Source organism: Macrotis lagotis, chromosome 8, assembly GCF_037893015.1.
Source record: "Macrotis lagotis isolate mMagLag1 chromosome 8, bilby.v1.9.chrom.fasta, whole genome shotgun sequence".
In the NCBI taxonomy this organism is placed as follows: domain Eukaryota; kingdom Metazoa; phylum Chordata; class Mammalia; order Peramelemorphia; family Peramelidae; genus Macrotis; species Macrotis lagotis.
In genome coordinates this window covers 62,657,905-62,678,845 of record NC_133665.1, presented here as the reverse complement: position 1 = coordinate 62,678,845, position 20,941 = coordinate 62,657,905, and the positions used below count along the sequence as shown (strand labels likewise).

The following is a 20,941-nucleotide window of genomic DNA, read 5'->3' as shown; positions in this document are numbered from 1 at the left end:
TCACACTAACTTCTGATTTCCTGTAACTTCTACTTCTTTGATCCAGGTTCTGCCCTAAAAGACCAAGCAGCCAATTGTCTAAACCCTCTCCCAAATAGCTGAAGACAAGAATGATCCTAAATGTGGAGTTCCCAGAGTTTAAGTATTCATTAACCAGGCCTAGTGTGAGAAAAGTCTCTAGGTTGAGAGACAGGGAGCCTGGGTTCTAGTCCCAGCCCTGTCTCTACTAACAATATAAACTCTCTGGACCTCAGTTTTCCCGTCTATAAAACGAACAGTTAAATTAGTTGACTCCTTTTGACAGCCCTCTAGGATCCCTCCCACTTCTAAGATCGAATGATTCTAAGTACTCACAGACTGTTTGTATGGTTATTAATGAACTTTATGGTCACAAAGCAAATAGTGTTTTTTTTTTTAAATTTCCTTTTATAACCTCTAATGTATCCTTCTTTTCTTTGTGAAACATACTGTTATAAATGGTTCATAATTATAAATACTTAGTACAGAGTGATTATACCTTTTTTGTTAATTATATAATTTTTCTTCAGAGAAGGGCCATTCTGTCTGGTAGGAAAAGGTGTCAAATTGTGACAATGTCTAATCTTATATGCACTTTGTAAGACTTGCTCCTCTCCATGCCAGTCATTGGACAGGGTTTACAGTCTCAATACATTCACCTCCAAACCACTCTAATAATGTTTTCCCTATCCTGGTCATTATACTAATGAGCATAGGGGAGTCTATAGTAATATTATGAACCTCCTTGAGCAGACACCCTTGCAACGGACAGGGACCCTAGGACAACTCAGAACCAGATGGAGCAGACCTGAACCAATCTTAGCTCTGATCAAGTTGGGGTCAATTCTTTTGTCTTACACTCACATAGTTGCATGTAAGCACAACAGCCACAGGCAGACCCCAGTGTTTGTAATGTTTATATTTTTTAAAACTAACAATTTCCTCTTACATTCTGTGGAAGCCAAACACCCTACATTCCTCACATATATCATAGGTTCTCTAATCTGTTTTTTTTTTGTTTTATTTTGTTTTTTACTGAGATTTACCACCACCAATCCAAAATGTAGCTGTGTTTATTATCAGTTTAGTCAGGGAGTAATGACTTATGTATATTTCCCCTCTTGTCTAAAATATTGTGACAAATAGACGAGATGAAGAGCTTGGGTATTTATTCCCCACATTATACAGAGTGGTAATTGGTTATTTAATTTTGAGACCACTTTAGAAGGACTTCAAATCTGAGTTTCATGTAGCTGAGAAAAAATAGGAGAGGACTGAGAGTTTGACTATGCCAAGCACTAGATGTGGGACCTTAGACAAATCACTTCTCTCAACCGCAAGTTCTCCCCATCTGTAAAATGAGGAGACAGACCTGGGTCCCAATTCCATTCTTGACTTTGTGATCTCTATTTGAAATAGAGAGCAAATGACTATCTTAACTACTCTGTCATAAGATATTTTAAGTTAAATTAACTCATTTAAGTGTAAATTATAGGACATTTTCAGAATAGAACCACAAAGATTTTTGAGAAAGGGATTGTGTATAAAACATTCTTTTTATAGAGGAAGAAACTGAAGTCTATAAAGGAGACCTGGCATCCATACCAGTAAAAATGATATAGTAAAGACTTTAAAACAGGTAATATCACAGAACAACAAAGATGGAGACAACAAATGATTTGAAATGAGACGTCTCTTTTAGCAGGCACTTTAACCTTTCTTGAAGACTACTTAAGAAGGATATAGGAATTTAGGGTATATGAAGGAAAGACCACTGAATTGGGATTCGTGAGATTTAAATTCTCGCTCTGACCTCATTGCCTTAAGTAAATTAAAAAAAATAAATTCTGGCTCTGGCTCTGTCACTGGGCTAGTAAGGTAAGACAAGTCACTTCATCATTCAGGTCCTAAATTTCTTTATCTACAAGATAAGGGGCTAGGTTAAACAAGATGATTCTCAGTTCTGACATCCTGTGTTCTAAGGATAGAGAATTATAGATTCAGAGTTCCACTATTTTGCTTAAAGAAGAGGAAACTGAAGCCTAGAAAGCTTGAGTAATTTGCTCAAGGTCTTACAGGTAGGAGGCAGAGTCATCTGCCTACTCTGTATTACCTCTCCCAAGATGTGTGATGTGAGATAGGGGAATATCCACACCAAGTGTGGGAAGACTTCTCTTGCCAGGATGGACGACTGAGGCTGTGGAATTCTTAGAAATTGGTCAGATATTGAAGTCACCAAGGGTCATCCAAGCCATTTACCAATTGTCCTGATTTTCAGTGATTCTGGAAGAGAGAATGAGGTTGATAACTTTGTGCAATTCTGCCTCACTTAAATCCAGTTCACAGATAAATCAAGACATCATCCTGTGATGCCATGGGTCCTTTCAGACAAAAACAAATCAATTACCTCCCAACTCTCACATTTTACTTCCATACTGTTAAGGGCCTTTTCAGAGCAAAAAGTATTTTTAGTTTCATCCAGCAGGAATGTATTTTTTTAAAAATATATTTAAATTAAATTAAACTTCATTTAATTTAAAAATATCTTTTTATTTCTCCATCATTTACATTTCTCTCTTCCTCTTCCCCAGCCCTCTTGCAGAAAACAATCCCATATAGAAAGAATGTTCTAAAAGAGGAAGAAAAAAAAAGTTCCACAGAACTAATCAATACATTAAAAAATAAGTCTAACTGTTCCACTCTATGGATCTTCTCCACCCCACCCCAGTTCTACAAATAATGAGAGGAGGAAGTTCTCTCATTTTCTTTAGAACCAAATTTAGTCATTATAATTTCATAGTAGTCAGTATCTCTTGTTTTGTTGATATTCTCACTTATATTGTTATAGTCATCATATATTTGTTTTCCTGTCCTCTCCTTACTTCCTATCAGTTCATATACACTTTTTCATGCTTCTCTTTATTCATCATATTCATGTTTTTTAAAAACATGATAACATTTTGCTACATACATATCCCCTGACTTATTTAGCCATTCTCCAATCAATGAGCACCTACTTTGTTTCTGGTTTGAAGGCACTGGATACAAATGCCACCTTTGAAAATTAATTATTCATATAAATTTAAGCATGGGTTCAAATATTATCTTTACAGAAATGACTTCTCTCTCTCTTTTTCTACCTATTTCTTTTCTGTCATTCTGCTGTCTGTCCTCATCTGCTGCCACCCTAGTTCAGGTCCTCATTCCCTCTCACTTGGGATATTGCAACAACCTTCTGATTGATCTCTCTTATTCAAGCTTCTCTCCTGTACAACCCGTGCTCCAAATGTTTGACAAAATAATATCCCTAAAGCGTAGGTCTGATTCCCTTGTTCTGTGAATTCTGATGCCTCCCTATCTCATCTAGGATCAAAGACAAGCTTTCTTTTTTCAACATTTAAAACTTTTCACAATCTGACTCCAACCTGACCTTTTGAGCTGATTTACTCATTAGACATCCCTTCGTTTTATTCTAGAAATCAGCCAAACAGTCCTTTTTGCAATTCTTTATATATGACATTTCTGTGCTTTTGCCCTACAGAGGTGCCAATTCCCATATCTGGAATGCATTCCTTCTTCATAATTAATTGCCTTTTAGAATCTCTGGTGTCCTGCAAGGTATAGCTGAAATTCCTCCTCTGCATGATGTCTTTGCTGATTCCCTCCAACATCCACTGCCTCTCCCCTTCCACTCATATCACTCACCTGTATTTGTTTTGCTCTGTTGGATTTCAGGTCATGGTACTGCCTGGATAATCTAGGTATTAATGGGAGTACTTTTTTTTTTGATAGGTGCAGATCTAATAGCCACCTGAAGGGACATCCCATGGGACTGCCTCTCTTTGCTCCGGTGTTTGCCTTGTGGTGCCTCTTCCTGTTGTGGCCAGGATGGCCCAGTAAGTTGTTAATGTTACTTAATTCAAGCCAATAAATCTAGGTTTATAGCATTAGAACTAGAACTGACTTTAGAGATAATGTCATCCAACTCCCTCATTTGCAAATTAGGAAACTGAAGTCCAGAGAAGCTCATAGGATAATGAACTTGGAACTGAAAAGAACTTTGAAACCATCTAACTCAATATCTCTCATTTTACTAATTAAGAAACTGAGACCCCACAAGGTTAAGTGACTTGTCCAAGATTCCACAAATAATAAGTGTCTGAAACAGGATTCAGAGTTAGGTTTTGCTTGTTCTTAGTTGCCTCTGGGTACCACAGCAAAAAGAACAGTTCTACATGGCTTCATGGGCTACAACAAGTTAATAAGTGATAGGCATTTTAGGTGCTCACTTGTGTGAGGCACCATGGAGGGTGCTTCAATATATTTGTTTCACAGACATTAAGGCTTAGACCTATACTAGGAGATCTTACTCCCTTTTTCCCATCTCTTCCCCCCCAAAAAATTCTTGTTTCACAAAATCATAGAATTTGAGAGTTGGAATGAACCTCAGTGGCTATCTAATTCATCCCATACCTTATAGTTACATTCATGAACCACAATTTGTTTACCATTTCCCAGTTAATAGACAGCTACTTAATTGCCAAATCTTTGCTATTAGTAAACGATCAGCTATAAATATATGGGACCTGTGGTGACTTTCTTCTTGTCAACTACCTCCTTAAAGTATAAGTCTAATAATGTAATCTCTGAGTCAAAGGGTATGGATATTTTTGTTATTTTTTTTGCATAATTCCTAGTTGCCTTTGAAAGTGGTTATACTGATTTATAACTCCACCAGCAAGGCAACAGGAGTGCCTATCTTCCCACAACCCTTCCCACATGAACAATTCCTATCTTTTGTTATCTTTGCCTGATATGAGGTAAAACTTCAGGGTTGTTTGGATTCTTATTTCTATAATTTAGATACTCCTTTCTATTATTAATACTATTATTGCCAATTGCATGTGTCCCTGGTGGTGACATTTCCAGAGATGAGAATAAAACCCCCCTTTTTGTTCAACAACATTCAACATTCAACATTTATTAAGCGATCCTAAGTAGAGTGTTAAGACCCTTTGCCAGAAGCAAAGGGAGATACAAATTATATAAGACAAAACCCCTGCACTATTAGTGATTTAGAGCATTCTTTCATATGGTTATTTAAAGTTTGCAATTCTTTTTTTGAGAACTATTTGTTTATATCATTTGATTATCATATTGACTAGACCAATACAGGGTGTCTTCAAAGTCTTTTAGTGCAGTTTTAATCTTAAAGCTTTTGGGTCCCAGGTAAAATGTGTATACATATATATGTATATATGAATAGTTAACAGACACACATATATGTATGTGTATATAAATATATATATATATATATATATATGTTTTTGTGTGTATCCATTACCTGTTCATATTTCTTGGATATCTTACCCATATTAGAGAAATGATGCAAAGATTTTTTCCCATTTGTGTTCCCCTCCTATCCTAAGTGCATTAATTTTGTTTGTACAGAAGCTTTTCAGTTTCATGTCATCACTTATCTGTTTTACATTCTGTAATTGCCTTTTATCCCTTGTTCAGAACCATGTTTGTAGGTGCACAAAACAATACATAAGATTACAAGGGGGATCAATTACAATTAGCTCTCTATTAATATGAATAATATATCCTATAGAGTGGTTGAATAGTTTGAATTCACACTGTATATTTCCATTGTATTTCAAAATACAGTTATCAAAATATTTTTATAAACAAATTTACAGACCCCAGATTTAGAACCCCTGAAAGAAATCATTGTTTTTAAGATAGGGTATCTGTTTGAAGATTTCCAATGAGGGGGATTCTTTCACCTTTCACCATTCCACTTTGGAATAGGTCTAATTTTTAGCAATTTTGTTCCTGATACCAAGCATCAATTTGTAATCTCCCCTCTTTGCTTCTGATTAAGCAGAACAAATTGGATATCTCATTGTGAAACAGATTGGTGTGATTGTGAAGAGCTCTGAACTTTGCGGTCTAGAGAGACCTAGGATTATATCCTGGTCCCAATACTTAAAAGTCATTTGACCTTTAGAAGTCTCTGATATCTGCAAAATGAAGAAGGAAGTTTTTTGCAATGCCTACTACCTACAATGGTACTGAGGGAAGCATTTTGTAAACCTTACAGTGACATGCATATAATATTATTGTTCATGATCCTTTTTCAAAGAAAAGATGCACATTCGATGGATCTATGCACTTTCCTTGATTTTCATGGGTTTTGCATAAAAGACTACAGTTTTCTTTCAGTAGGTTTTTTTGGCATCTTTGCCATTAAGTTTCCAAAGTAAGTTGGCTGCTTCCCTGGGATATTTATCAATCTAAAAGCTAGGATTAGGAGAATAAAAAGTGGGGTGTCAAAAGTCAGAACTGGGGTACAACTGGGGTTGTTGTCATTGTCCTTTATAATCAAAGAAGACCTTGACATCAAATGAATGTTGGCATGATTTGCTCAATATGTTTATTAAGAGATGTTGTGCAAAGACATCAGTGTGGGTAGCATTGTATTATGATAGAATACAGAAGCAGGAAGAACTGAACTTTAACTCTAGTCCTGTTGCCAACTGGTTGTGTTGCCAGTTGGGCAAGTTGGTCAAGTCTCTTCCTTTCTCTGAGCTTCAGTTTTCTTGCCTGTGAAATGAGTGGGTTGGATTAGATCTCGGGATCTTAACTTTAATTTATTTTAAATTATGCATCCCATTGACAGCCTGGTGAAACCTATGAACCCTCTTCAAAAATAACATTTTTATGATACATAAAATAATATATTGGATTATGAAAGACACCATTTGTATTGAATTATAATGATCATAATCTTTTAAAAAAATTGTTCAGCGATCTTAGCTTAAGAACCCCTGGTTAGGTAATTTTGACTGTACCTTTTCACTTAACATTCTTTGTTCATTTTTCATTAAAATTCCTATTTGTCTTTAACTTTTTTTTTCTTTGATGTAGCATAACTTCCCCACTCACCCCCATGTCCCCAAGCCCAAGCCTGTAGGCTTCTGCTAATTTACATAGATATCTTAAGGGATCTAAAAATGGATTCTGGTTTCCTATCATTAAGGTTTTTTTTTACTTTGTTTTTTCTTTTGTCTAAGATTTTGTTTAATTTGAGAAGACTGAAAGAGACAGACCAGAATTCCTAACTTAGAGTAGTAGCATCTGCTCACGTACTGGAAAGAACTCTGGACTGTTAGTCAGGAGAATTCTAGTATTTTCTAGCTGTCGTTAGTTAGTTGGGTTGTCTTGGGTGAGTTATTTTCCACTCTCTCAATCTCAGTTTCCATCTGTAAAACAAGAGGTTTAGAATGGTTGGCCCCTAAGGTCTCTTCCAATTCCAACATTTTCTGCTTTAGGTTCTCAAGGACCCTCCAACTCTTCGTTTAAGGTATGAAATTTCCATTCCTTGTTCCATATTCTAAAGATAATTGTAGATATTACATTCTTATTTGGGGTCCTAAGTTTCATTTCCAGTTCTAACATTTTACAAATTTGCTCTAGAAGACAAAAATTGTGTTTGGATAAATCCCCAGCAAGCTCCTAAAGGCATATCTTCTGTTTGTTAAAGTCTCTGTTAATAGAGATTTTTTTTTTCCTAGCAAGGGCAGACTTGAATATTTCAAATGTCAACTGCTACTGTGACTATGATACATTGATTAGCTGTGAGTGGAAGATGAACAGACCGATCAACTGCAGTTCTGAATTCCGGCTGGAGTATGAACGGACTAATGATGATTCATTGTGAGTGTTGCAGACAATTCATTCTACAACATTCATCATGTATTAAGCAACTTCGGTGTGGCCCTTTTACTAGAAGTTAAAGGAGATACAGTTTAAATAAGACAAACCCCTGCCCTAGTCTAGTGTGGGTGATAAGACACTCATATATTTAAAGGCAGTACCAAATCCAAATAAGACAATAGTAGCCTACCCCCATCCTCATCATCAGAAGCAGTGTGATACAGTGAATGTAGGTTCAAATTCACCTCTGCTCATTGGTCCTTGGGCAAGTCCCTTTTCTCTCCCACAATTTCTTCATTTGGGGTCAGTAAACTAGGCTCTTTTTCTATGGACTCAAAGCGAAACATTTACATTTTAAAATAAAGCAAATAGGGCAGTAGATTTGTAGTTTGTGGAAGACCCCTGGAGACCAATCTCTGAAATGAAAGGGTTAGACTAGATGGCCTCTAAAGAGGACAGAAGATTTAAATCATTTACTCAAGATCATGTAGCTGGATTTGCATAGTCTTCCCAATATAGGCTCATTCTACTAAAGGTAATAATATAGCCTATGGCAGTGTTTACAATAATAACTGGAACAAGAATAGACATCTACACTCTGGCAAAAGTGCATGCTTTCCACTGGGTCTACACCCAACAATGAGTTTAGAGGCTGGGTCAGAATATGGTAGATGTGTTGAGAAGTACTTCTGAAATAGGAAATAGTCTTTTCTTAGGGAAACATTCATCCCCTTTTTTGTGTGTGAGCATCATAGAGCTAGAACTGAAAGGGACCTTCAAGGCAATTTAGTTCAACCCTATCTTTTTACAGATGAGGAAGCTGAGGCCCATGGAGGTTAAATGACTTGCCTGAAGTCAAACAGATAGTAAGCATTCAAAGTGACATTTGAACTCAGGTCCTTTGGGTCCTCTGACAGAATTAATACCATTTCTACTGTACAACAACTCTGCCTCAATTAGAAAGAGTTGTTAATGTCTTGGAAAGATTACATATGTGGTCTCATGTAAGCTGTAAAGCTTTCGTTGTTTGCTCTCCAAACACAGGTGCTGATTTGGAACACCTGGGATTATATGTTGAGCCCAATTAAAGCTAATTGTCACTAATGTAATCCCCTGCCTAGCTCATTCAAGCTATTTAGGAGTCTTCACTAAAGGGAAGAGGAACAAAATTTTTCAAGCACCTATTATATTCCAGACTCTATGCAAAGTGCTTTACAAATATTGTGTCATTTTATCCTTACAATAACTTTGTGAAGTAGCTGTTATTATTATTTTACAGTTGAGGAAACAGCAAGACAGCTCTTAAGTGACTTGCCTAGAGTCACTCAGCTAGTGTATGATTTCACATTGGAACTCAGGTTTTCTGATTCTAGGCCCAGTGCTCTGTCTATTGTATTATCTGATTGTCACAGACAAATCAATAATGCAGAATTCAGTCTTTTATTATGGCACATTTTAATTCACACTAGATAAGACAAAAGTCTTAACTCAAGACACCTAGAGGCTAGAACTTGAGGGAAGTCATGCAAAGGAAGAGAAATTTTAGGTGAAGGATGTTGCCAACTTTCAGTTACCAATTACTCAGGTTATTCAAACTCTGATAATTCTTTTTAATGATTGAGGAAGAATGCCTGGATCTTTATCATTTCCACATCAAGACAGCACCAAGGACATGGATGAGGGCCACAAATTTTATATAGATTCTAAATGAACTCTAATGCTCTTCTTGCTTCCAGCATCACAGATGTGAATAGCCAGGATGAATGAATGAGTAAATGAATGAATGAACGAGAAACCATTTATTAAGAGCTTAAGATGTCCTGCTTTAAGCATTGTGTTTAGTTCTGGTAATACATATACAAAAATCAAGATAGTACCTGTAGGGGCAGCTAGGCGGTGCAGTGGATAGAGCACCGGCCCTGGAGTCAGGAGGACCTGAGTTCAAATTTGATCTCAGACACATAATAATTACCTAACTGTGTGACCTTGGGCAAGTCACTTAATCCCATGACCTTGTATAAATAAATAAAATTGCTCTAAAGGAGTTGGGTTCTAATAGGAGAAGACAACATATATAGGAGAGGGGTGGCCAGTCAAAGAAATTGTAAGTGGAGCGTTAAAGAAGTTGATTGACAGGCCCTTCCTGGTAGCAGTGGCAGTATAGATTTGGTTATGGTTCTAGAAAGCATTTGGAGAAAGGAGGAGGGAGGGAGAAGGACAGGACAGTAAACCCAGAGTAGCAAGCAGATGGCAAGAAGATGTTCCAGGTAAAGTATGAAGCATAGCAAGAGGACTAAATGTACGGTTTAGTCCCTCCCTTTGGCTTCCTAAGCAGGGACTGGTTTCTAAACTGGTTCTAAAAGGATTATGGCCATATGAGTGGCTCACATAAGGAAAGCACATGTGAGGACCTGGATTTTCTTCCTAAATATCATTTGCTGCCTGTTTGGCTTTGGAGAAAGCCCTTGTACTAAGTAAGCATTAGTTTATTATTTTATGTAAAGTAAGGGGTTTATAAATCATAAGATTATAGCATTAGAGGTTAAAAGCAAGTTAGACTCTGGGCCAACTCCTTCATTTTACAGATGAAGAAACTGAACCCAGGTTAGTTCAAGGTCGCACAAGTCATAAGCATCATTAGTAGGTTCTGAACTTAGGCCTTCTGACTAATGCTCTTTTTTAGGGGGGGGTTGCAAGGCAATGAGGGTAAAAGACTTGCCAAAGGTCACACAGCTAAGTATTAAATGTCTACGGTCAAATTTGAACTCAGGTCCTCCTGACTCCAGGGCTGGTGCTCTTTCCACTGCACCGCCTAGCTGCCTCTTAATGCTCTTTCCACTGTACCACACTGTCTCCCCTCATGAAACGGAAGGGAGTAGGGGGGGTTATTTGCCTTGCAGAAGTCTTCTGCCCAGATAATTTTAAATGACCTGACTTCTAAAACAAATGATTTACAGACTTCAGATATGTATTCCTGAGAACAAGAGAGACAGCAAAGGTGCTTCACCCCTGGAGTGTGTGTGTCATGCCAAAGTGGACAGCTTTGCATCTGTAGATGCCTACCATCTGAAGATTCAGTCTGACACCCAGAAAATGTGGGAAAGATGGAACTTCACACCTTCCTATAATGGTGATTATAGGTGGGGAGGGAGGTGAGGGTAGGGTAGCCTTCTTCTTGTTTTTTAAGTCACCTGCTTATGCCTAGAGACTATTGTGAGGCAAAATGTGGTGAAAAAATGTGTCCTGATTTCTGCCTGTAGCCACTTTAATGGGGGGGGGGGGGGCAAGATGATCTCTTAAGTTTGCTTTCTTTGGATGATTGATGATTTGATGAGAAAGATTAAAAAACAGAGCCAGGACCACTGAGTCAAAAAAAACCACTCTAAGTCACTAAGAAAACCAGGCAGAATATGAACTTCTTATGAGGATGTTGTGAAATTCTTTTGGTGTTTCTGCATGCTCTTGTGTTCTAACTAGATTTGGAGATTATTAGGCAAAGATTCTATTTACAGGGAAATATGACAGTGGATAAAGAACATTTTCCTTTTTCTCATTTTGATACATATAGCTCACTTTTACTCCTTTGTAATTGGGGATAAAGATAAATTTGGGACTTTAATCTCAGGTAATGTCTCCAAATCTCAGTTTCCTCATCTGTAAAGTGAGGTTGCTAGCCAAAATGACATTTAAAAATTTTGCCAACACTATGATCCTTAGTTATCCTCAGAGAAGACAAAGAATATCAGTTCTGGGGTCAAATCCTAGATCTTTGGTCACCAAATAGACCAGTTGCTTCCCTTCTTTTGGCTTCAATTTTCTCATCCATAAGATTAGGGTGTTAGAATAGGTGATTTCCAAGGTCCCTTCCAACTTTTGAATGCTATGATCAAATGCCTTATTTAGTCTTTAGTGATCCTTTGCTGTAGAATAAGGGAGTGAGTATAGCCTTTAGGCAAATGGATACCTGGAAATATTAGGGTACTTCTCTGCATAGACAGCCTCTGAAAGTCTCCACCATTATAATTGAGGGACTGGTAACCAGTTGAAGTATGAATGATACTGGGCTGCTCAGTCAGAGAGAGTTTAAAATACAGAATAGAGGGGGGGAAGCTAGGCGGTACAGTGGATAGAGCACTGGTCTTGGAGTCAGGAGGACCTGAGTTCAAATTTGACATCAGACACACCTAGCTGTGTGACCTTGGGCAAGTCACTTAACCCCATTGCCTTGCAACCCCCCCCCCAAAAAAATACAGAATAGAGGAGACTTCTGACCTATAGTTCTCTAGAAGTGTAGAGTTTCTCTGACCCAGTGACCAATGTCAATTTATTGAATCCAGCATAGTTCTCCAAGTCCCTGAGAAGGCAGAATATGTCTAATACCTGTTCTTTTGTGCTCTCTTGAGACTCCCAGACTTCCAACTAATCTTGTGGATAGAGTTTACTAATGAGCATCATTTTCCTGACAGTGAAGCCCAAAACCCCAAGAGACATTGTCCTCTCTCAAGGACCAGAAAAAGATGTCTTCATCCTGACTTGGAACAACAATTACTCTTCATATAGCCTTCTGATTGATGAGCTCAAATATACTGTTGAGATTAAGAAAAAAGATAGCACAACCGTAAGTAACCATGAAACTTTGGGAATTTTTTCATTACCCCTGCTCTTTTTTCCATCTCAGGTCAGCTTTTCAGAACCAAGGTTATCTTAGTATAGTGAGAAAAATACTAGCCTAGGCATCAAAAAATTTGGGTTTTAGTCTAGCCATAGGACCTTGAGAAAATCCTTTACCAAAGTAAATATTCTTCAGTTTTGCTAACAGTAAAATGAAGAGATTTGTGTTCTTTGAGTTTTACTAGGTGTGCTTTGAAATGTTGGGTGTTAAATTGTTGTGGATAAAAGAAAAAGTTTAATAATTGTAACATAAATTTCACTTACCTGGTATATATAATGTGGTAAGTAAAATATTCCAAAAAACACAAAACTTGTTTATTACGTATATGCATTCATCTTAAAACTTGTCAGAAGCAACTAAGTGGCTCAGTGTATAAAGAACATTGAACCTGGAGGCAAAAAGATCTGAGTTCCTTAGATACTTACTAGTTGTATGATCCTGGGTAAGTCACTTAACTCTGCCTCAGTTTCCTCAACTGTAAAATAGAGATAAAAGTGCTCCACCTAGTTCCTGGTACATAGTAGGCTCTCTATATAAATGCTTGTTCCCTTCCCCTCTTATGTCTCCTTGAACTTGCAAAGAATTCAACAATAACAACTTCCATAATTGAAAGGAAACTGTACATATGCAAATCCTGGAAGTCTCTTAATGTTACCAACTCAGATATTCCATATGTCTCCCTTCCACTGACAAAAAGTATTGTATTGTATTGTGAGCAAGAAAAAAAGTCATACGGGAGGTTGAAGAGATCCTTAAAAGGAGCTCAGAGTTTCAAGAGGCTGGGAGGAGAGAGAACATTCCAGGCATGGAGGAGAGTTTGGACAAAAGCATGGCTTATGAGATTTGGAGCTGGAAGGGGACCCTAGAAACTACTAGACACCCCCCTCCTTTTGCAAATGGATAAAGTGAGGCTTGGAAAAAGGGAACTGACCTAGAGTGTATATGGTAAGTAATGGAGTAGGAAATGAAGCCTAGATCCTTCTTCTAAGGAGGTATCACTCTCCATCCCTTAATTGCTCAGTATCTGGTCTTCACTATGATTTTTTCTTTTTCTCTTCTCTTCTTTGTTGTTATTTTTCAATGATTTATCAACTCTCATCTCTTCCCTTGGTATCTGTGGCAGCAGGTCTGTAGGCAAGAAGTGGCATCTTCAGAAATTGTGCACATTCACACGAATGTGTCTTGAGTCAGTGGGCAGGACAGGCAGTCAGATTCAGAAGGATGCAAAAGTGGTGAGAAGTGTAGGGTCTAGGCAAACCGTCATCCAGGGACCAAGTGGTGAGTTGTAGGAGCTGAGGAATGGAGAACAAAGCAGTTAGGAAAATCAGTAACAAGGAAAGACCCCTCAATCTGTTGCCTCTAATGAAGTTGTTTTTATTCTGTCAGTAAACTTAAAACTAGTCTTTTGGGACTCTGGTTTGCATGTTTGTAAGCCAAAAAAGAAATGACCCTTAAAAGTAGATTGGACAGAGCATGTGAGGGGGGAGCAGACAGAATTCCTTGGCAGCAGGATATCCCTGATATGCAATCCTCTTTGTTTTTTAAATTAAAACAAAAATCACCTTTGACCTTGTTTCATTAAAAAAATTTTTCCTTCAAAGAAAAGATAATTTTTAAAAATCTCTGATTTGGGGCAGCTGGGTGGCACAGTAAATAGAGCACCAGCCCTGGAGTCAGGAGGATTTGAGTTAAAATGTGGCTTCAGACACTTATTGATTACCTAGCCATGTGACCTTGGGCAAGTCACTTAACCCAATTGCCTTGTAAAAACCAAAAAGAAAATCCCTGATTTTCCCAAACTTGTTTCCTTTTATAAGATAATAAAACCTATTACTTTCCTCGGGGCTTTTTAAGTGGATGATTCTTTTTAGCTCTCATTTATGCATTTACATATATATTCATATTGCTCTCATTTTGATTATATATGCATGTATACACAAACATACATACACACAGACACACACATATGGTTCCTACTCCTCTATGTGGATTGCTGCAACAGGTTCTCAAATCTCATTATTCCAAAAGAGAAGATAAGTGATAAGGAAATATCACTTCATTATCATGTTATTAAGCCCTACCAATCATATTATTAAGTGCTGTCAATCATTCCCTATAGGAGAAAAAAACCTTCTTGCTGAGCCAGAAGTCCTAAGTTATCACAGAAATGTTTGGCCATTTTACTGAGGAAGGCTCCAGATCTCCTGGCTCTTCTGTATCCTCTTCTGCAAAGTAGTTTCAACAAACAACAACAATCAATGTATACTGCTCCTCTCTTTTTAATCTGTTCACTAAACACAGCTTCAGTGTGGGTGGAAAGCACTTGGCCACACCTGTTCCCTTCCCACTCGGAGCAGAGCCAGTCTTCAGCGGCATTGCCTTTCCTGCTTTGCTTAGACCCATTCCCCACCAGGTAGTGACCACACCCTGGGAACTGCACGTGCCTACAAGGTCTGTAGCAACAAACAGGAACTTTATGCAAAGTAGCTTCTTTAGTAATACTTTGAAATAATTCAGGGAAAAGGACTATGGAGAATAGATCTTAAATTTAAATTTTAGTGACAGTGCAAGCAAAATCTCAAGAGAGTGGTTAAAGTAGTGAGATGGCATAGGGGTTAGAGCCCTGGACCTGCAGCCAGAAAGGCCCAACTTCAAATTTGGCCTTAGACCCAAATGTGTGACGAGTCACTTAACCTCTGACTCAGTTTCTTCATCTGTAAAATGGAGATAATAATTGTAACTATCTCCCAAGGTTATGAACAATTAAGTGAGATTTTTCAGACTTTATGTGAACTATATAAATGTTTTGATTATGAATAGCACACACACACAAAAAGAGATTGATAACAAGATGATAAAACAACGGTATCAAGCAAAATCATCCAGAAGATTAGAGGAAGAAAGACCTGTTATTACTTTTCCCCCTTTTCTGATCTTACATTGCCTTTATTTTACCACTCTTTTGCCACTGGTAAACAGGGCATTGGCACTTTCATCTCTTGGTTCTGTAGTCTGGGAATGTGATTTTTAAATGCACAATACAAAAGAAATGAAAAGAATTGCAATATAAACAAGCAATATACAAATATAAGATCAGAGAATTCAGAGCTTATAGGTCTAGGGAAACCATTGAATACAGAGATCCTGAACTGGAATCCTGGGCTAATCACTTCCTGAGTCTTCAATTTTCTCATCTGTAACATGAGGAAATTGTGCCATTTGACTTTTAATGTCTTCCAACTCCATATCTATGTTCTAAGGTTTCCCCCCCAATTTTTTTTTTTAGATTTTTCTAAGGCAATGGGGTTAAGTGGCTTGCCCAAGGCCACATGGCTAGGTAATTATTAAGTGTCTGAGGCTGGATCTGAACTCAGGTACTCCTGACTCCAAGGCCAGTGCTCTATCCACTGCGCCACCTAGCCGCCCCGGAATTTTTCAAGTCTATTTCTTTTTTTTTTTTTTAGTTTTTTTGCAAGGCAGTGGGGTTAAGTGGCTTGCCCAAGGCCACACAGCTAGATCATTATTAGTGTGTGAGGCCAGATTTGAACTCAGGTACTCCTGACTCCAGGGCCGCTGCTCTATTAACTGCGCCAACTAGCCGCCTCCCCCCCAATTTTAAAGATGAAGAAACTGAGATCTAAGTGACTAGTGCAAAGGTCACATAAAAAGAGTATACGGCTATCTGGGATTCATGCCCAAGTCTCCTAACTCTAAACCTATTGTTCTTTCTACAACATCCCAGTTCATGAAGATTTTTAATGAAATTTTATCAGCAAGCCTATAACCCACAGTATTCTATGGACCTAAATAATCAATGAACATTTATCATGTTTATTGGGAAACACTGCAAAGTGCTGGAGATAAACTCCTCAGGCAGTTTAAAATTGAGAAAAGGCAAGGCACAAAAGAAGACTGGAAAAATGAGGGGGTAGAGAATATTCAAAGAATTCCAAAAGAGAAATTCAAGAATTCTCAAAGTCAGATGGGAAATGAAGAGATGTTTGAGATGCCACTATCCTGTCTCCTCCTTAAATGAAGGAACTAGCTACCTAAGGAATATTTAAGAGATATAGCAGATAAAAATCCTGAATTTAGACCTGAGTTCCAAGTCTTTACTTTGGATACTTATTAGCAGTGCAACCCTAGGGAAGTCACTTTAGCCTTTCTTCTCCTGTTTCCTCTTCTGTAAAATGGAACCATAATGCACTTATTTTACAGGGGAATAACTGTAATATGTTTTTCCCACCTTAAAATGCTCTATATACTCTTGCTATTATTTTTATTGTTGTTGCTAAGGCTAGCAGTGGGCAATATTTTAACTTCAGCGCTCTTCCTTCTTAGAGGAAACACTATGGAATAGTGGAAAGATTTCTAAATTTAGCAGGTGTGTCCAACCTGAGCCCCAATCCTGACGCCAGGGTTGCATTTGTTGTTCTGCTTAGTTGGTGGAATGGGAGCATCATATTCATGAATGAGTATTGAATTCTGTGTGTAACCCATGAAGGTTTTTGTTGGGCCATGCAGTCCAGAAGAACTAAAAGCTCTTTTTAGAAATTTAGAATAAGATGATTTGGATTCATATCCCAGTTCCACCACTGACTGCTGTGCAATTTGGGACAAGTCACTTAACTTCGCTGGTCCTCATTCACTTCATTTGTAAAATAAATGAGGCAAGCTAGGTGTCACAGTGGATGGGGTACTGATCTCAAATATGACCTCAGAAACTCACAGCTATGTGACCCTAGGCAAGTCACTTAACTCTTAGTTTCCTCATCTATAAAATGAGCTGGAGAAGAAAGAAGCAAGCCTCTCCACTGTCTTTGCCAAGAAAACCCTATTATGTGACTTCTAAGATCTCTTCCAGCTTTTCCTGACCCCTTCAATTGCCATATCTTTATCCTTTATCCTTGGTATAAAATTATACCAAGGATACATATATAATATCTGTGGAGATGCTGGAGAGGTACAGTCTCTTCTCATTGTAGGGCATATAGTTATCTGATTGCTTATATTTTCTTCCAGCCTGGCATAATCTGGAAGGACTTGACAGAACCCAAACTGACCATCCTTGCTAACGAACTGGAAAATAAAAGTTATTATATTGCTCGAGTGAAGACTAATGTTCCAGAATACTACAATGGAACATCGAGTGATTGGGGCTGCACCGTGGAGTGGTATAATGGTGAGTAATCAGCATCCAACTATTCACATGACCTTGAAGGAGCTAATATTCTAGAATTTGTTAAGCTGATACAAAGGACCAAGAGTCTCCCAGTAGCCCAAGAACCTTTAAAGGTGAAATCTACCCTCCTATTGAAACTTCCCAATGCATAGTATTTTGGTTGTTGAACTAGAAGAGACCTTGGAAGTCATCTGGTTCAGTCTTCTGATTTTTAAAAAGAAACTCTGGTCCAGAGTTGAAGTGACTTGCCTAAGGTTATTAGATAGATGCCAAGTAGCAAAACATAAATTTGAATTCAGGGCCAGAGACTCCAAATTTAATGCTCTTTCTACAATTCCTCTCAGATAACTTTATTTTGTGGTCTGTCTCTTTACACAATATTCTCAATGGCTGATTCTTTACCAGGCTGTCCATGTCTGAAATATTCTCCCTCTTCAGCTCTGAATCATGGAACCTCTTACTTCCTTCAAAACACAGCTCAAGTGCCCCCTTCTACAAAAACCTTTTCCTGACCCTTTCAATGATCATTTCTTTTTCCTCCAACAAGATAATTTTTTGTTGACTTTGTTCATATTTTGTTTATGTCTATCTCTCCCAGGGCAGACTTTCTTGTTATTTCGTCCTTATACATATTTCATTGTTTGGCATATAATAGGGATTGGGTTTGGATCTGGGATTTCAATGGATAGGGGAATCTTGGGTAAGGAAATTCCTTCTATTTGACACATTCTCTGCAACTTCTAATCTAAGAGTTTCCATAGGGAATTGAGGGGTTAAATGACTTTCCCCAGAGTCAAAAAGCGAAGGTCCTCCTGACCTGGAAGCTTGTTCCCAATCCTTTATACAACACTTCCTCTGGTATGCAGTAAGCACTCTATACATTAAAAAAAAATACATTCGGGGCAGCTAGGTGGCATAGTGGATATAGCACTGGCCCTGGAGTCAGGAGTACCTGAGTTCAAATCTAGCTTCAGACACTTAATAATTACCTGCTTTGGACAAGCCACTTAACCCCATTTGCCTTGCAAAAACCTAAAACAAAATACATTCATTCATTTATTCTTTCACTCACATGAGTTGGCATTCAAAAAAGGATGGTTATTGTCTTTTGTCTCTTTTTGTATCTCCAACTTAAGACATATTCCCACCATCTGATATATAGTAAGTACTTAATAAATGCTTATTGAATTGAATTGGTCTATTTCAAAAAGTTCCCAGCTGTATAGCAAAATGTAACTCTGTACTGGTCTCTTTGTTTCATAGAGTATGAACTACCTTTTTGGAAACGCCTGGAAATGGGGGTACCCATTTTCTGTATCATCATCCTGCTTATTAATTTGCTGTGCTATTTCGGAGTCATCAAGTAAGTAGTTTTGTGGGAGATGTGGTCTCCTTTATATTAGTTTAGTCAGTAGACTTCCTAGTAAGCCAAATAGGCATCATCTTAATTTATAGAATGTGATGGTGGATACTTGTTGTTGATTCTACTACTGTCTACGTTTTCTTGTCTCTCCTCTCCACTTCAGTCTCTTGCTTCCTAGATTTAAAATTGTCCTCTAACTCATCTCCCTGTCTCTGTCTCTACGTTTTCTCCCATTCCTACCTACCCCACTCCAATCCATCCTTCACAAAGATTTTTGAAGTAATATTCTAAGATATAGATTTGACCTTGTCTCTTCCCTGATCAAAAAATCTTCAGCAGCTTCCTGTTCCCTCTGGAATTAAATATGAACTTCGTAGAACCTTATGTTTGAGTTTTTCCCAAGTCAAGCTCCAACCTACCTTTTTAATTCTTCATATCCCATCCTAATATCTCCAGAATTTGTTTGTGGGTTTGAATTGTATTATGTGCAAGATTGAATTCATACTCAATTAAGTCAGTCCCTTTCTGCTTTGGCAAATGAATGACCCAGAAGTTTATATCTAAGGTCATTTATAGTTAGGATCATGATGATAATAGAAAAATGCCATTGGAATCCACAGTCCTGGGTTCTATTTCTGGTTCCACCATTTAATAGATGGTGATATAAGTTTAGTCATATCTCTTCCTTTAACTTCAGTTGTCTGAACCACAGAATGGTGCCCTGTTGACTACAGGTTGTCTTGAGGAAAGTGCTTTGTAAACCTTAAAGCACTATGGAAAGAGGAGTTATTTTTCCATACAAAAACATTTATTTTTAATTTATCAGAGCTGAACTCTTCTAGAGCAAATGGGTCTCTGTCAAATGTCTGCTATCTCTTTTTAAATTAAATATTTCTTCACCCTGGAAAAATATAATGAACATGAGGCTAAATTGAGGAGACTCAGATTCTAGTCATAACCCTTGGTACACTAAACCTCAGTTTTCTTCTTGGTAAAATGAATGGATAGTTTATAAGAAGGTTGGGACAGGGTGGCATCCCTTTTGTGGCATGGTGTAGTGGAAAGAATGTTGAATTAGAACTTTAGAAACTTGGGTTCAAATTTGATCCTAGTGATTATGTGATCTTGGAAAAGTCCATCTTTGAATCCTATAAACCTGTAATGCCCCACCCATGATCATAAAGCTTGATACTTGAGGACTTACAGTGGGAGGATTGCCCAGATGAGTAGGAATTAGAGTCCAAAGGTATTCTTTTTTTTTTAGTATTTTTTTTTGCATGGCAATGGGGTTAAGTGGCTTGCCCAAGGCCACACAGCTAGGTAATTATTAAATGTCTGAGGCCGGATTTGAACTCAGGTACACCTGACTCCAGTACTGGTACTCTATCCATTGCACCACCTAACCACCCCTATTCTTTTTTTTTAGAAAGATTTTATTTATTTTGAGTTTTACAATTTTTTCCCCATTCTTGCTTCCCTCCCCCCACCCCCACAGAAGGCATTCTGTTGGTCTTTACATTGTTTCCATGTTAAACATTGATCTCAGTTGAATGTGATGACAGAGAAATCATATCCTTAAGGAAGAAAAATAAAGTATGAGATAGTAAAATTATATAATAAGATAAGTTTGTTTTTCTAATTTGAATGTAATAGTCTTTCTTCTTTGTTCAAAGTCCATAATTCTTTCTCTGGAGACAGATGGTATTCTCCATTGCAGATAGCCCAAAATTGTCCCTGGTTCTTGCACTGATGGAATGAGCAAGTCCATCAAGGTTGATCATCACTCCCATGCTGCTGTTAGGGTGTACAATGTTTTTCTGGTTCTGCTCATCTCACTCAGCATCAGTTCATGCAAATCTCTCCAGGCTTCTCTGAAATCCCATCCCTCCTGGTTTCTGACAGAACAACAGTGTTCCATGACATACATATACCACAGTTTGTTAAGCCATTTCCCAATTGAAGGACATTCACTTAATTTCCAACG

At 37.8% G+C, this 20,941-nt stretch overlaps 1 protein-coding gene across 5 annotated transcripts in view; it reads left to right on the top strand.

The window, feature by feature from the left end:
* Positions 1 to 20,941, top strand: part of IL4R (interleukin 4 receptor) — a 59,725-nt gene that overhangs the window by 20,450 nt on the left and 18,334 nt on the right. For 4 of the 5 annotated variants that reach the window (XM_074197398.1, XM_074197396.1, XM_074197394.1 and 1 more), the window contains exons 2-7: positions 3,811 to 3,914; positions 7,599 to 7,740; positions 10,698 to 10,870; positions 12,207 to 12,358; positions 17,435 to 17,594; positions 18,858 to 18,957. In XM_074197398.1, the coding sequence (XP_074053499.1) occupies positions 3,845 to 3,914; positions 7,599 to 7,740; positions 10,698 to 10,870; positions 12,207 to 12,358; positions 17,435 to 17,594; positions 18,858 to 18,957 (797 nt within the window). In that variant the 5' untranslated portion in view covers positions 3,811 to 3,844. The remainder of the gene's footprint in view (positions 1 to 3,810; positions 3,915 to 7,598; positions 7,741 to 10,697; positions 10,871 to 12,206; positions 12,359 to 17,434; positions 17,595 to 18,857; positions 18,958 to 20,941) is intronic. The other variant, XM_074197397.1, reaches the window with a different exon arrangement.